General features: G+C 39.1%; 1 protein-coding gene across 1 annotated transcript in view; it reads left to right on the top strand.

Annotated features, from left to right (window-relative positions):
- LOC122801255 (serine-rich adhesin for platelets-like) overlaps positions 1-17,559 on the top strand; it is a 1,296,546-nt gene that overhangs the window by 473,109 nt on the left and 805,878 nt on the right. Inside the window, exon 7 of the mRNA XM_044070807.1 lies at positions 17,166-17,226. Coding sequence (XP_043926742.1) covers positions 17,166-17,226 — 61 coding nt within the window. The remainder of the gene's footprint in view (positions 1-17,165; positions 17,227-17,559) is intronic.

The raw sequence follows: 17,559 nt of genomic DNA, 5'->3' as shown, positions 1-17,559 counted from the left end.
TACAAATCTGACATTATCTTTTTTATCTTCTTCTGTCACCATTGGAGCTCATTTTGCAATTAATATAAGTACTCCTTTTCATTTGTCCCAGGTATTCTGCTGAATAACCATCCTGAAAACCTTACATGTTCATTTCTTTCTAAGTATGTCTGCTGTAACATAGCTATTTGCATTCTACATTTTTAATATAGTTCACTACTCTTTCTTGTTGTTGTATTACTTATAGATGGGGGCTGGAACTTGATTTCCAGCAGTGAGGATGTGTCTGGGGGGCCTAGAAGGGAAAATATAACAAGGGAGGGTAGGTTTTTGAAGAAATTTATGAAAATATTTGGCATGGAAGATGTGAATTCAGTAAAAGGAGTTTGGAGTGAATTTATATATTAATCCCCAAGATATAAAAACTGGGCTAGGCTAGACAGAATTTACATTTCACAGGAACATGCATTTAATTGAACGTCTTCATAACCACCCAATAACTATTTCAGATCATGTGCCAATAATAGCTAAAATAAAAACACAAGGTGATGAAATAAAAATGAGACATTTGTGCTTTCCCACCTATCTGTTAAAAAGAGAGGAATTTAAGGAATGGGTAGTGGAGATTATTCAGGAGCTGTTAGGAGAGAATTTTTTTCTGAAAATCTAGCTATAGAGTGGGATAAAATTAAGATGGAATTTAAAAATAGGGTGGAAATAAAAGAAAGGGAGATATGGTTAAGAAGTAACATGAATTATTTAGAGGGACTGACAAATGTGAAAGTATTGTAGATTAGGGGGGGATTTCCCCGAACAAGAATAGGATCAACTGCAGAATGCTAGGCAGAAGATAAGGTATTACCTTGATAATATGCATGAACTTAGAAAGATTGCTGGTAAGCAACTTTTTTTTTGATAACACTGAGCACAAAACTTTTAGCACAATGACTCAGGTAATAGAAAGTAGAAAGGGCTATCGCCAAAGTTAGGGAGCCTATAACAAAGAAGATAAGATATCTTTTAGAGGTATTAGAAATATTTTGGAAATTCTAAGAGAGTCTCTATAAAGCAGAGATATATGAAAAACACGAAAAGATACAAATGGAAATGTTTATGGAAGAATTAAATATGCCAACGTTAGAGGTAGATGAGGCTCACTTACTAACAGTTAGGATAGGAAGAGATGAGATAAAAATTGTGATGTATAACCAATCTACAGGAAAGTCCCCAGGAATAGATGGTGTTCCTGTGGAAGTTTAGAAGCTGGAAGGAAAAAAAATGATAAAAATCTGGAAGGTTTTGTTTAACAATATCTTTAGAGGAGAAGTACCACCATCCTGGAAGAAAGCAGTAGTAGCTGTAATATCTAAAGAGGGTAAAGATCCATTAGATCCAGCTTCATACAGACCCATTTCAATACTTAACCATGATTGTAAAGTGTTTGTCTATAGTAGCTAAAAGAATGGTGAAAGTAATGCCAAAACTGATAGATCTGGATCATTGTGGTTTTGTGGAGGGGAGGCAAGCATTTGACAACCTTAACAGAATGCTGATGATCCGGAGGGAAGCAGAATGTAGGAAAATACCATTGTTGTTGGTGGGTCTTGATGCAGAGAAAGCATTTGACAAAGTAACCTGGGACTTTATGAGCAGGGCAATGGAAGCATTTGCATTTCCTGAAAAAATATAAGGTTGATTAAGAGGATATATGCGGGATCGGAGGTGAAAATTAAAGTGGGTGGGGTTCTCACTGATAATTTCTGCTTGAGCAGAGGAACTGGGCAGGGGAGTCCTCTTTCCCCTTTATTATTTGCATTATATTTAGAACCCTTGCCAAAGAAAACAAGGGACTCAGAAATTCAAGGATATAATTGAAGCGATAGTCAAGAAAACCTGGCTTTATTTGCAGATGATATTATTTTGTATCTGACAAAACCAGAAAAAGACATTATAGTGTTGTGGAACATTTTGAGACAGTTTCAGATCTTTTTGGGATACAAAATTAATAAAGCTAAAACAAATGCAATAGCAGTAGATTAAGTACCCACACATGAACTGGTTCAGGAATACCTATATTTATGGGGACATGATAAAATGAAATATTTATGAATATGCATTAAAATGATTCTAGTTTGGCAGCTAAGGATATGTGAGAAGAGACTAAGCAAAAGATAATACAAAAACTGAGAAAATGGAAGCTTTGTTATATGGATATGGATAGTAAGATACAAGCCGTTAAAATGTTTTTAGTCCCTTTAGTCTTGAACACAGGTCAGGCATATTTTTATCAACCAGAGAAGTTGTGGGTAGCAATTAAGAAAGAGCTGAAGGACTTTATCTGGGAGGGGAAGACGGCAAGAGTCAAGTTGGGATAAGATGATTCTTCCAGAAGAACAGGGCAGATTGGGATTATCCAATCTAAAGGGGTATTTCAGAGCTACACAGGACTTCTGTACATAGCACAAGTAGAATACTATTATTCAAAGTGGAAAGGGATGATGATGAAACATGGGAGAAGCTCAAGAAACAAGGAGAGACTGGGATTTTGGATGCAGGTCTTTTAAGGAGAACAACAATAATCATGCAGAATGTTATATCCATAAAGTAGCAGAAAGTATTCCAAGAACTAAACCAACATGGGAATGGAGAAAGGAGATTCTGCCGATAAGGATGACTGCAATTAAGGATATATAGAATAGGCAAGAGGGAGCTGGAACATGCATGAAAAACTGGCAAAGAAACCAAGGTATTGGGAGGAAACTAGAGAGGGAAAGATAATAAAATGGGAAGACGCCAAGAATTTATTTGGACTGCAGGTTAGAGATTGCCTTCCCTATCAGGGGTTGATATCAGAGTGTAGGCAAAGAGAAAGAAATCAGGGGTCCTAAATGAAAGACCAGCACTGGTACTGTTTTTAATAGTCTAGAACAGAAGTTGCTATTAAAAAAAGGAATAATTAGTAGACCATATAAAATATTGCATTATAACTATAAGAATCAATCAGATTTGGTTAGAAAGGATTGGGAAGAGAGACTGGATAAGCACTTCACAAAGAAACAATGGGAGGATATATTTATATCTCCCAAATATGCAACAAAATCTAGAAGATATAGAATTTTTGCTTGGAAATATTAACCGATATTTTTATACTCCAAGTAAACTCCAGGGAATTGAGGTAGGCAGTAAACGTTGAAGGTGTGAAGGGGAAGAAAGGGGTAATTGGGAACATATTTTCTGGAAGTGCAGTAAGCTGGTGGACTTTAAGGATTCCCTGCGGAATGCACTGTCAGTGGGCAGATTGGTCTGACAAGGGAAATGATTTTTCTGAGCTATGGTACAGAATTGGAACTGCCTGGACATGGTAAGGCCTTGCCGTGTCTAATAATAGTGGCTGCCAAAAAAGCAATTACTAGAAAATGGAAATCAAAATCTAAACCAACTATACTGGAAGTACTGAATATAGTAACAGAGATAAAACAGCTGGAAGTGAGATCTTTAGAAAAGGTTAGGAACAAACTACATAGGAAAAAATGGGAATTGTGGGAACAATGCATACAAGGGAGGAATGAGGCCTAAAAGGCAGCAGGACTTAAATGAGCTATGTAATGTTTGAGTGAGAAAGCTTGAGTAGATTATAAGTGCTGTATAATGTTTTGCAACTGGGAGTGTGTTAGTATGGTTTGTGATATAAAGTGTTTGCGACTAGGATTGTGTTGATGTGGTTTATTTTCATTTATATAAATGTATGATTGGCTATGGTAGTAAGTGATGGTTTAATGAAAATGTTTGTTTAAAAAAAAAAAAAGAACTGCATAATGTATGTAATATTGCTTAGGATATATGATATGTAGCAATATATGTTAAGTATAATGTTTGATGTTCTTTTATTCAATGTTGCAGTATTCTTTACATATGGGTGGTATTCCACCCTATGACCTGACGTCTAGACAATATACAAAAGCTTTTAGCCACTGCCAGTATATGGGACATCGAACGTCTGCTTGGACAACATCAGCCATAAAAGGACGCCCATATGTACCATCCACAGAACTTTACTGCCGCCATTCGGAAGGCTGGCTCCTACATACAGTCTGCAGTCGAATTTTGTGTGTATTGATACCAGCTTCAGATAAGTGCCCCATTAGGGATTTATTTTTTTGCTACTGCAGTCTGATTTTGTTCATCATCCAGGAAGGGCAAGTATAGGTGTGGAAGGCAGATTCCACACAAATATAGCCATGACTTCTATCTTTTCTGTTTAGGGCCTAGTCTTGACTACCAGTCTTGTTCCATCTGTCAGGCCTTTAATGTTTTTTTATGTTAATATAGTTTGATTACTTTTATATGAATGTAAATTTGCCAATGTCACAAGTGATAATTCAATAAAGGCGTTTGGAAAAAAAAATTGCCATGTGTTTCAGGAGTTAAGTTGCCTGTTTGTTTCAGATTGTTTTATACAAGAAGTAGAATAAATAGTGGTCTGTAATTGTGTATCGTGGAAGGATCCTCCACCTTTTGATACTAGAGTAGCATCTGTGCATTCAAACTGCCTGAAAAGATGCTACTAATATTGAAGAGTTGAATCTGAAAGCAATGGTGCGGACTTGGAGCATAGCTGGGAGAATAATTTCAGGAAGCTAGGATTCAAATACTGCCATGGAGCAGAAGCTTTTCTGCATGGGAAAATGACAGAATTAGCACATATGAGTGGGCTTAAAGAAAAGCACATCACAGAATAAATACAAAGAGCTGATAAAGTAGGCAGCTATATTAAGTGTGGATACAATGCTGTGGAGGATACGTATAAAGTAACGGTTAAGTCCCATCTCCTGTATTCTTCTTGGACAAAGGTAAAGTTTTTTGGACTCGTGTAGTATAGAATGGAATAGTTACAGATGTTTTAACTCTCCTGTACTCCAATATTCCATGAACTTTCCATCAAAACTGTGTGTTTTTTGTGACCATTTTCAGCCTCAGTTTTACTGGTTGAGGTTATGTTCATCTGTCACATCAGTGCAACATTCCCCTGAAGTCCCTCTCTGTGAAGTCAATGCCATTACTAAAACGTGTTTGTGTCTGGTATTGCTCCATGCTGCCAGACCAGAGGTACTGACTTCTATGCCTCTCAACTGTCCAGATTTTTGCTTAATATTTTTTGTCTGTTCCTCATAAAATTTGGGGTTTTCTGGTAAAGTACTGGGAATAGAAGTCACTAAATAATGACAGACATTTGAGTTTCAGGCTTCATATCCTTCAGAAAATGCATGTTAACACAAAACCTGTTATTATAGCAGCTTTCTAAGTTTATCAGAGTAATATTTAAAATCTATCCCTACTTTTGGCCTGCCTCACATTATTTTTGGCTTTGTCCAGATTTCTTGTACTAAGAGTTTGAGAGGTATGCTGACCTCCCTTTTGGTCAGCCAGTGGGTGAAAGAGAGGAACTGCCATTGCTTTTGCTATGGCATGATTAACTTGGGTTGAAGCCCTAATCTCCCACCTTGCATGATGGCATCTCTTTTAGGCTGGTCGACCAATAAGGTATAGCTCAGTCTCAGGATGTATATCTACCATGGCCTGTGGACAAACACACCACCAGGCCAACCAGCCCAGAAAACCCATCATTCCCTGGCCTTTGCCAGAACTGCCCTATCACCAGTGCACTACTGTTCCACTCCTAGAATAGGCACATACATCTTTCCCTTCCATACCTCTCAACCTAAAATCATAAAAAATCTAGACAAAGGCACATAAAAAATGGGTACAAATTGGTACCCTAATTAACATAAAATGTGCATGCATAAAATATTTGGACATGTATCAAACTTTAAACTTGTGTGAACTGCAAAACTAAAATACAATTTTCTTTTATAAAAATAAAATTAACTGCTTCAGCCTTCTACAGCCAGAAAATAAATGAGCTGGATTTAAACAGAGGAAATCAGTGGATAGGTAGATTTACAAACTGAGCATATTTTTGGCAAATGCAATCAGTTCTTTCAAAGCAGAGAAGTGTAGCAGTTAATTGAATTTAAATAACTGTAATAATATATGGATTTTGCTAACACTATGAATACATTCAATATAATTTCTACAAAGGTCATCATTATGAAACCAATATTTTCTATGGAAAATATTTAAGCAATCTGTTGCAGAACTATCCATAAAAAACATTACCTTTGAAACACTTGCATTTAGCCTCCTGAACTAACATTGCCTTTAGCTGTTTTTTAAAAATGATCATCTGCAAATAAAGTGCCTGTTGCCCTTGAAGAATAAATTGCCTATGTTTCATTAAAAAATGATACGCTAGTAATATTGCAATAGGGAATGGATGGCAAAGTAATAACAGATTCATAGTTACTAGGTATCTCCGCCAAAAAGGACATTCTCAGCAGTGCAGCAGCATCCAGCCCCTTAAAAAGTACAACACAGTACAATATCAGCAATCCATCTACATACTGTGGGAGTAGAACCCACAACCTTCTGCATCAAAAGTAAGTATACTGCCTGTTGTGCTACTAAATAAAAACACAAACATACTTGGGTTCGTGAAGGGCCGATCTTCTCTCCTGAACCTGATTGACGTCTTTTAATCAGTCTCCAGAGCTGTGGATGAGGGTAAGGTGGTCTACACAGCCTATATGGACCTCGCCAATGCCTTTGACACCATCTCCCACTCTGGAATCATAGCTAAACTAACTAAGCTGGGCATTAATCCCTACATCACGCGATGGGTTGTCAACTGGCTTACTGACAGAACCTGCACTGTAAAAGTAGCCGACTCCAAATCCAGCTCCATATAAGTGGAATACCTCAGGGTTCAATCCTGGGACCACTCTTGTTTGGCATCTACTTCTCTGAAGTACAGGCAAACACTAAGGGACTCTGGCTAACAAAGTTTGCAGATGACTGCAAACTGGGAGCCATTATAGAATCCCCAAATTATGTGGATATTCTACAAAATGGCCTTACAGAAACAGATGCATGGTTCCAGAGCCATGGGCTCAAGGTCAGTGCCAAGAAATGTATAGTTATCCCCTTTGGGAAAAAAAATATACCCGTGAATTACCACATAGGTGGCAGTACACTAAACACTGAAAGTGTGATAAGAGACTTAGGGACACAGGTGGACAGTGAGTGGTCTCACCTTCGATAACCACATTGCCACAACAGTTAGGAAATCCTATGTGGCACACCTCATCACTAAGGGCTTTTCATCCAGAAAAAAGGATGTCATTGTCCCACTGTACTCCTCCCTCATTTGCCCAATTATAGAATACAATGCCCCATTTGGTATGTACCTCTCAAGACATCTGCAACAACTGGAAAGGCCGAGGAAATACCTCACTAAAAGAATCACAGGCCTAAAGCAGATGCCCTATGCTGACCATCTAAAAACAACTCCAGCTATTCTCTGTCGCATATCGTCTACTCAGAGGTGATCTCTGCTTAACATACAAGGCCGTGTCAAGCCCAGAGCTATTGCACATGCTACACTTAAAGAAATCCCAATCCCTCAGAACCACATGCTCCAGGGATCTAAACCTTGTCATCACAATGAACAAAACATGCTGCTTGAGGGATAGGTTCCTGACCTAGAGACTCCCCAGACTCTGAAATAGACTGCCCATATATGTCAAGTAGAGTGCCTCTTTGGCCCTCTTCAAAAAGAACCTTGATTGGATGGGAGATAGGAAATTCACCCCAGGGATCATGCTAGACAGGGGTCCAGGGAAGTAAATATTATGGGAAGAAATAGCTAGGGAATTGCTATGGCTAGGCTTGTATAGGCCCTAGGGCCAATAGCCTAGTACCAACCTATGAATCTATAAAGAAGCACTAAACTTCTCTCCCCCTGAAGGAACTATACAGCACAAGAAATCTGGAAAAAGCCAAAATTTATTGGTGGGGGTGACAAAGGCCCAAATCCAGGGACACATTTTAATCATAGCTTGTATAATCTTAGAAAGTTACTAGAATAAAATGTTTTGTTACCATGCGTTTCCTAAAAGATAGGAAGACTGAAACTTTTTTTTTTTTTTTTTTTTTTTAGGAACAGACCAAAAGTATGAGCCAAACATTCCAGACATTCTGTGAAACTTTGGACAGTTGATAACTATGGAGTTAACTCCTTGAATTACAAGTGGTGGTATGGGTAGAGAATTTAGGCTCTTGCTTCTTTTACCTAAGGTATAGGGTTTGAGTCTGAATAACCCTGACCACCAGTTATACCTAACTGGGACATTTTAAACACACACATACACACACACACACACACACATATATGTAAATCAATGCAGAGGCCACACACTTAAATGCTGTGTGACTAAATCAATGCAGCTGTGAGAAAATATGCTTCCGGTCCCACAATGCAAAATCAATGTCTCTCCAACACAAATCAATGGAATAACACACTCTGAAATGATGTGTAACTCAGTGGAATAACACACTCCGAAATGCTGTGTAACTCAATGGAATAACACATTCTGAAATGCTGCGTAATTCTATGGAATAACATACTCTAAAATGCTATTTAAGCTCGCTCTTTATTAAGCATGCACTTCTCGCCCCCACAACTAGCATGCAGCGAGAAAGAAAGCAGGACATAAGACCGGTACCACGAATAAAACATGCCCCTCTCGCCCCCTGCCACTAGCTCACAGTCTTTTCTTTTGCCTTTTTTGCCTTACCTGGAGGAGTTGGTGCATACTGCCTGCGAGGACATACATCCATGAAGTGGTAAAGTTAAAAATTAAGTAGTAGTGAATGCAGCTGAATTCTGACAGGGTGTCTGTCTGCCTCGTGAAGCAGATGTCATCACACCCTGCATGTGATGACGTCAGGAACACCTTCGTCCTAAAAAAAAAAAAAAAAAAAAAAAAAAACGGGAAATTCAGAAATGAAAGGGGCCACTCCGGAATTCATGTCACCCCAATATTTTGCCCTCAAAATTGGCATTTACCAAGGAATTCAGTATAGTTGAGTGGTATGCACCCTTCCTGTACTGTCAGACACCAGAGCAATAAATCAAACTCATATCACCGGCGATGTAGTCAGGGCTTCATCCCTCTATGCCACTAGTAAGGCAGGTTTGGCTTTTTGTTGGAAGAAAACTAAGACCCAGCAGTACAAGCTAAGAAAACTCTACCAAATGAAGTACCTGTGATAGAAAGACAAGCACAAGAAAAGCAACAGCCTTTTCTACCTTTTGGACAGAAGTAACACCAGAGTAAGTAGTGAATCAACATCTGTGCCTTCCTACAAACCTGTGCATCTTGGAGAAAAGTGTGATGTCCTTCCATATTGTTGCTACAGTATTCTTTACAGATGGGATCTCCTGCCAAGGATAGCCCAATATCTAGCCAGCATACTAAAGCATTTAGATCTTTTAGGTGCAGTACATCACACACATGCTCCCTGCATAAGGTGTAGGGCATAAAGGTGATGTACAGATGCAAACACTCAGAATTTCTTTGCCACCAGTCTGAATGCTATTATCAAACATCAGTCTGAATGCCCTTCTGCTGTGCTGGTAACCACGCCACCTTCAGATGAGTGCCCTGTTGGGGTTTCTTCTCTGCCTTTGTCTTTTTTGTAGTGTATTTGTGCTCATGTCATCCAAGAAGGGAAAATGTCAGTGTGGGAGGCAGGTTCCCCTTAAAGACCATTATGACCAGAGTCTTTTTGCTTAGTTGCCTTCATCACCATACGCTGTGCTCTATCAGTCAAGCGTTGGTCCCCAAGACCATACGTAGTTTCTGATTTTCCTTATCCATATACCTTGAGAAACCAATGACTTAAACTGTTGGCTCAGGGTGCTGTGGTGGAATCCTCCCGTCCTGAGGGTCAGATGACTGACCAGAAGACTTAAGTCTGATCCAATTACTGTCCAGCCTCCCCTGGATGCCACATAGAAGCTAGTGAAAGCCTTGAAGGCCATCTATTGCTTGCCTCTGATTCCTCTGCCACGTCTGCATCAGAGGCTGGCATGAATCTGACTTCTCATAAGTCTTCAGATGCTTTTCCAATGTTTGTTCCAGACTTTGAGGGGTGACCTTGGCTAATTAATCCTGAGTGACTGAGGGAGATTCCTCAGATTTTAGTGGGGAAAAGAGATCGTTACTATGATTATTGAATCCTGCCAAGGCCCTGAACCACTGAAAATCCACAGGGCAGATGCCTCCACTCAAGAAAAAGCAGAAAACTAAAAATCTTTCCCCTGCTGCTAAAGATCCCCAATGTGAATGGCAGGAATTTACTCCAGGTCTGTTCAATGCTTTCATGCCCTGGAAGCCTTCTCAAGGGTTGTCAATCTGCACTCCTCCATGGTTTTCCATTCCTGCTAATAGGCCTAGTGGATTGGATTCCTCAGATGAGGACTTAGATTCTGGGTTAGAATCCCTTGCTTACTCCTCTCGGATTCCTTCTGCTGTAGACTATGATAAAGAGGAAGAGGATTTTTTGAGTCCAGACACCCCCTTGGAAGAATTATCCTTTGGAGATACTGTTGCCCATACGATGGAGTACTTTAAATGGGAGTACTCCCAGGTCTCCTAAGCCATCTGCTGTTCCTCCTGTTTTGGTAGCCCTTTTGGACACCTTTTCTGCTGCATCTGTAGCTCCTGATTCTCAGCCCCCAGCTCCCAAAAAACTTAAGGTCTGCAAGGTGCCTGAGGATTGCAAATTTTTGTATAAGTGCCCTTCTGATGATCCTTTAGTGCTTTCAGTTTTCACTGATAATCCTTCTAAGCTTTTGCCATCTACTCAAGCTCCTTCCTTCAGCTAAGGCCATTTGGGCTAATGAATGGTAGGGTAAAAAAGTACATATTGCTGCCACCTTGTCTTTTAGAGTTGTTAATTACCAAACCCACATGACAGGTATGCTTTGGCTCTTCTTTCTCAGGTAGCTAAGGTGGTATCTGACCTTCCTGATTCTGATGGGAAGGCTTCAGTTCTTTTCAGGCATGGGTACACTTCACAGGCCACCTGTCACTACATAAAATGTAGCTGTGATGCTGCTGATGCCTCTTCCAGGGGTACTGCTTTTGGCTATGTGATGAGGTGCTATTCTTGTCTACATCTTTAGGCTTTACCTGATGGCATTAAAACCAAGCTTTTGGATGCTTCTCTGGAAAACAAAAATCTTATTGGAACAGTTGCTGCTGACCTGTTTAAGTCCATGCAGGATAAGGGGTAAGGCCTTGTATAAACTCAAACATATTTTGTCTCCCCATCCCCAAATTCCAGTGGAATTACCTTTCTAAGTACACCTTTGCCCGTAGGCAGACTTGTCCACCTCCCAATGGTAAGAAGTTATCTAGGTATATTTCCCCTGCTAAATCAGCTCAGACTCCATCTCAGAAGCCTTCTTTTCAGGACAAGCCTGTCTCCATTTGACATTTAGTGTCATCTTTCCCTTGGCTAGGTCGCCTTATTTCTCCACCTTTTTCTGTCTTCCAAGTTGGCTCAGACTCTTGGATGCTGTCTTTCATTCATCAGCGGTATTTTTATGATTTGGAACCCCTCTTCAGGCATTCCACAGCCTCCTCAAGAACAGCTTCCTCTTTACCCAGAAGTTTTGCAGTCCATTTTGGATTACCCACCTAAATGGGAAATGGTTTTTACTCCAGAAGGTTTTTGGTTCCTCAGGAGGGTACATGGAGACCAGTTCTGGATCTTTCTCTGCTCAACACCTTTCTCAGTGTCCCTTCTTACTGGATGCTGTCTCTTTAGACCTTGTTTCCTCCTCTTCTTCCCAAGGCCTTCTTGGTTTCACTAAACCCGAAGGATGCATGCCTTCACATCCCTGTTCACCCTCTGTTTAGGAAATTTTTTGCATTTCTCTGTTTCCTCCTCTAATTTTCATTTCTCTGCTTTGCTCTTTGACCTTTCTATTGCCAAAAGGCTATTCACCAAATGCCTTGTTCCTGTCATTGCTTTTTGCAGGCTTCAAGGGATACAGATTTTCTCCTATCTGGATGACCTGATTTAGGCTTCTACTCCCAGCAGTTTGTTGAAGGATCTCCACTTTATCACTTGTCTTTTGCAAAGTCTGGGGTTCACCATAAACCTCAAGAAATCAGTTCTGACCTGGATCATATTTTTCTTGAGTGCATACTTCAGATTATTCCCTTGCTGGCTTCTCTTCCTGCTCCCAAAGTTTTGTGTCTAACAACCTTTTTACAGTCTCTTCTTCCTCCGTACTTTTTTATGGCCAGAGAATTTCTCAAGTTTCTGGGTATTATGGCCACAACTATTCCCATGCTTCCTCTTACCAAGCCTCATATGAGGAAGCTGCAATGATATCTCAATTAGTGTGACTTCAACATTGCCACCCTCTGGGTTCCTTGTTCCTTTACTTCCTTGTCTCAGTCTTGAGCTTCAGTGCTGGATTCAACACCTCTTTCTCAATCTGGGACTACTGTTTTAGGCTTTATTTCTTTCTCAGGAGCTGTTCACAGATGTCTTAGACTTGGAAGGGGGGGGGGTTCTTGTGCCCTCTAAAGATCCAGGGTCTCTGGCCTCCTCATCAGAGGTCAGATCTATTATCAGCTGACTTTTCAGGCAGTTTACATTCCTTCAAAGCACAATCTAGTGGCACACTTCCTGAGCGGGTCCAGAACACAGGCTCACAAATTGATGCTTCACAGAGATGTGTTTCTTGACATAGTCCATCAATGGGGTATTTCTCAGGTAGATATTTTTGTCTCCCTTCTGAACAAACAACTTCTCTTCTGTTCAAGAGTTCCAAGTCCTCTGACTTGGAAAGTAGATGCCCAGTCTTTTTCTTGAAAGGGAATATTTCTGTATGCTTTCCCTCCTTCCTCCATAGCCACAGGTGCTGCATAAGATCTGCCAGGGCTCTCCCAAAATATTGCAGGTAACTCCCCTTTGGTCCAGACAACATTAGTTCCCCCTTTTTTTATTTTTTGGCTTGGGGCAATCCCCACAAGTTACCTCAACAGGAGGACCCTCTCACACAATACAGGGGATCTCTTATCCATACTCATCTGTCCACTCTTCTTATGACTGTGTGGGTAATAGGGTTTTAATTCCTTTTAGGCAACTCTTTTCTGAGGACATGCTCCGAGGTCTACAGGATGCCAGGAAACCCATTACTAGAAAATCATATATGTCCAAATGGAAAAGATTTTCTGTCTGGTGCCTGTCTTGCCAGCAGGATCCCCTCTCTGTGGGAGTTCTTCTGGTTCTCTCTTGTGTGATCTGCTGCATGCTGGGTTTGCATATTATTCAGTTAAAGCTCACCTGTCAGTAATCTCTGTTTGTCTGCCCTTGAATCCTCCTTTGGCCTTTTGGTTTGCAGTCATGCAATTTCTTAAGGGCGTCCTTCATATCAGACATTCCAGAAACCCTATTCCACCTTCTTGGGACTTCAGTTTTGTACTAGAATATTTGACTCAGGAATCTTTCGAACCTGCTAATTCAGCTTTCTTGCAACACTGTACTTGGAAGACTATTCTTCTGTTCACTCTTACTTCATCCAAGAGTGTGTCTGAACTTCAGGCTATTACAGCTTTCCCTCCTTTTTTAGTTTTTCATAGAGACAGGGTGTCTCTATGAACTAATCCTCCTTTTTATGCCCATGGTGGTTAATGAGCTGTCCCTTTAATCAGTCTATTCATCCTCCTTCCTTTTTACCTTCTCCACAGTCAGCCAGTGAGGAGGTTCTTTACACCTTGGATCTGCATAGATAGCTCAGGTGTTATTTGAATAAAACAAAGGTAATTTATCAAAACTGAGTACATTTTCATTTGATTTTCATTCTAGGACTTTGGGTTTGGCTGTTTCCATGCAAACCATATCATCCTGAATTTTTAAGGCCATTTCTTTTTCTTACTCTTTTTATAGAAAAAGTCTTTCTTCATCTGTAATGGCACATTCTGTTAGGGTGGTTGCCTCATCTAGTGCCGTTTTCAAGGGTTTGGACACCATTTCCACCCTTGGGGCTGCTACTTGGTCCTCTGTTCATACCTTCATTAATCATTATAAATTGGATGTTATTTCCAGGGCCAGGGTAGATTTTGCCAGGGCTATTCTGTGTGGTTTTGTAAACGGCTCTTCTGTGCCTTCCTCCTCCCAACCTTCTTCTTAGCTCTTGTACTCTCCTTTCTCTAAAGAATAGTGCAACAGTGATATGGGAGGACATAGTACAGTTGTGTAAAATCTTGCCATAACAGTAGATGTCCTTCTCTTCATTGTTGTAGTATTTGGTCCTTCAGTCCTTCCCCCTCTTCTAGATCTTACCCCTGTGCTTTTGTTGCCCTCCTGGCTACGTGGCCCTTGCTTCCTTTTCCTTCCAGATGTACCTGTTCTGGTTTGTCCCTGAAGGCATTCTATTCCTCCTGCATCTAAAATTTCACACTCCATTCTGAGTGTTTGCATCTGTATGTCAACTTTATGTCCTACACCTTATGCAGGGATCATACGTGTGATATATGGTGTCTGTAAGATCTAAAGGCTTTGGTGTATTAGCCAGATGTTGGGCTATCCTTGGCAGGAAACCCTTCTGTAAAGAATACTGCAAGAGTGAAGAAAAGGACAATCCAATGTTATGGTAAGAATTTAAACAACTGTACTTTTCAGCCCCTTGGCATCTTACAGTCTCAGGCAAATGAGTAAGAGTGGAAATGTTCATTTATTACTTATCAGTGTCTCTTTCCCTGGGCAATTCCAGTTCCAGTTGTGCATATTCAAGAAAACTCAAATCTTCAAACAAGTTATCTCCGTGGTATTCCCGAAGTCTCAAACCAACCCACTAAACAAGTGTAGTGGGTCCAAAAACAAAATTGTGTAAGAAACTTCTCTGTATGGAAGATTTTCAGTCAATATATTTCTAGTTAATATCTGTATATTAATCAGATCAGACAATAGTAGTAGGAGTAGCAAACTTAAACTCGTCTTAAGTCAAAACAAAACATAATAATAGAAAATATATAATTGTACAGCATTACTAAGTATTTGAAAGTAATCCAAGTAAGGCAGGCAGCCTGTTTCCAGTCGAAAATCCTTTATTAAGTACATAGACAAGCGATCCAAGTAAAACAAAAATAGAGTAATAATTTCCTCACAAGTCTTCTAAATATATATATACTTTTTATCGGGCATGTGAGTGGTTTACTGTGCTGTAAAACAGTGTTATTGGTACACATGTTAAATTCACATCCCTTCCCCCATCAGTGTGACATTCGAGCTGGTTCTGCCCTACTTAGTAGCTGTCATAATAATATAACCCTTATGTACTTTAAAATTTATAATTATGTGGTACCTCTTATTTAACCAGATTATTAAGTAGATTATTAAGTCTGTGGTTTTATCCAAGTCAGTATACTACATGGCTAGAATCAACCTCAGTTCATTTGGCAATCAAAAAATATATATAAATGTATACATATACATTTTGCATATAAAAATCAGTTTCTATTTTCATAACCTATTGTTAACAAAGATCGCTTTCGTCTTTCTAGACTTCTTCAGGTCTGTGTACAAGAACCCTAAAAACAATCTATAAAAATATATAGAATTGTATAATTAGTTAGTATCGTTATTACACATCATTTTGAATAAAGTGGAAAAAAGAGAACCAGAAAAATAAATAAATAAAAATAAGAAAAAATGTATGTATGATGATGGAAACAAAATATACATTTAAATTGCAACTGATTTAAAATGGTATTTAAAACCAACTGGTAGAATAAAATAAAATACAATACAATTAGTCATGCAAACAATGTGGCAATTTTCTAAGCTCCAGTGCACTTTTAATTGAGCAGTAGTAGTTTAGTCCAGGCTTCCTAAAAGAGTTCAGCTTTAATTGCCACATGAGTTCATGTTTCTCCAGAATATTCGGGATGTCTCCTTCAAGATCACCCATGTCTATGCGATCCAGGATCTGGAATTTAAAACCTGTGTGTCTTTTATGAAGAGAAAGGTGTTTGGCTAGTGCATTATTTTTACATCCCGAGCGGATTTCTGACAGATGACATGAAATCCTACGCTTGAGTTTATTTACAGTCTTGCCTCGTATGGAATGCATCACATTCATTGCACTGTGACCTGTAAATTACTTTTGTAATGTTACAGTCACCCCCTGCACTGGTTTTAATGATTTTTTTTAAATAAGGGCAATAAAAACTATCACCTTGCTGTATAAATATGCAAAATGTACAATTAGTTTCACATCTTTTAGTGCTTTTCTCATATGGTCTCAAATCTTCCTGACCCTTATCACCAGTTAGCATTTACTGGATATTCAAGCATTTACTGGATATTCAAGCTTTTCAAATAGTTCTACTGTTAGGGAAAGACTCATATTCAAGTTATGTATTGTGCAACTGAAGGGAAGTTAGTGGAAGCCCATTTTAGATTTGACAGATTGCTAGTAGTTCACCAAAATGAGAGGAGTTCAAAATGTTGGCATTCTCTTGTTAATACAGAATACATTAATTATAACATTGGACACATAAGATGTGTACTTTTGCAGCCCACAGGCATTCTCTTAATGTTTGCTGCTACTTTGCCTTTATCATGTCACCCAGAGTATTCACCAGCTGCATGGCCACAGTTTTCACTAATTTGAAGATGTTTAAGACTACAGATTTATCCTTACTCAAACGATTGTTTTATCTAGGCAGAATCCAGTGTATTCTGCCCAATAATAACGTCTGATTTTTTTGCTTCACTTGTAAGTAGATGATAAAACTCCAAAGTATTTCCTTCAGAAATTGAAATTTTGTTTCTTATCTGATTTAAGACATTGTGTAGAAATATTTTTATTTGAGATGAAAAGCATTTTTTTGTTTTTGCCCAATTACTGATCGTAAACGAACCAATGCTGAAAAGTTTGTAGCTTTTTCTTTGATACTGTACATTTTAGTTGCTTTACCTTGGTGAATAGAAACTGTTTTATTATGTTTGTGGCAAACATGGAATGTAAGCTGAAGGGAGTTTTTCTCTTAAATTATGAGGTGTTTTCTTGACTTGTCAGTCTGTGAGCAATTATGGTAGGATTGGGGGAAAATGGGTTTGTTGACAATGATGTGTTTGTATCTATACATTTTATTTCCAAATAAAATATATTGTTTTATCAGTTTTTGACAGTACACATTATGGCTCATAAAATGTAAATAATTTAAAACTTTGCCTGCATTTTTAATCTGTTTCAGAAGTTCATGTACAGAGTCACAAGAAGCAAAACCTCCCTAGAAAGCAGTGCCAGTACATCAGGTACTAATTCATATCTGTAATTTGCTCTATATTCAGTTGTATTTATTTTATATTACTTTTGTTAACTAGGTAGGTTTGCTGGTTCAAAGACCCTTTGCAGGCATGATCCAGACCATTTAGCACTAGAAATAGAATCATAGAAAACAAAAGCAACTGGGTCATGTGGCCATTTATTCCTTGCCAGTACCCATCCTTAAATTACCTTCTCTTTCAAGGCGCAATAGGCCAGTCTTGCCAAGGCTGAATTTATGAATATCCATTCAGTTGTCCATTTCTTTATTATACAAAGACTGTCCATTAACATTCAAAAACGATTGGTCATCCCAAACAGCT

The sequence above is a fragment of the Protopterus annectens genome, chromosome 4.part1 (genome assembly GCF_019279795.1).
Source record: "Protopterus annectens isolate FY-2018-M chromosome 4.part1, PAN1.0, whole genome shotgun sequence".
Lineage (NCBI taxonomy): Eukaryota > Metazoa > Chordata > Ceratodontiformes > Protopteridae > Protopterus > Protopterus annectens.
The sequence above is the reverse complement of the archived record's forward strand: the minus strand, read 5'-3'. Positions and strand labels throughout refer to the sequence as shown.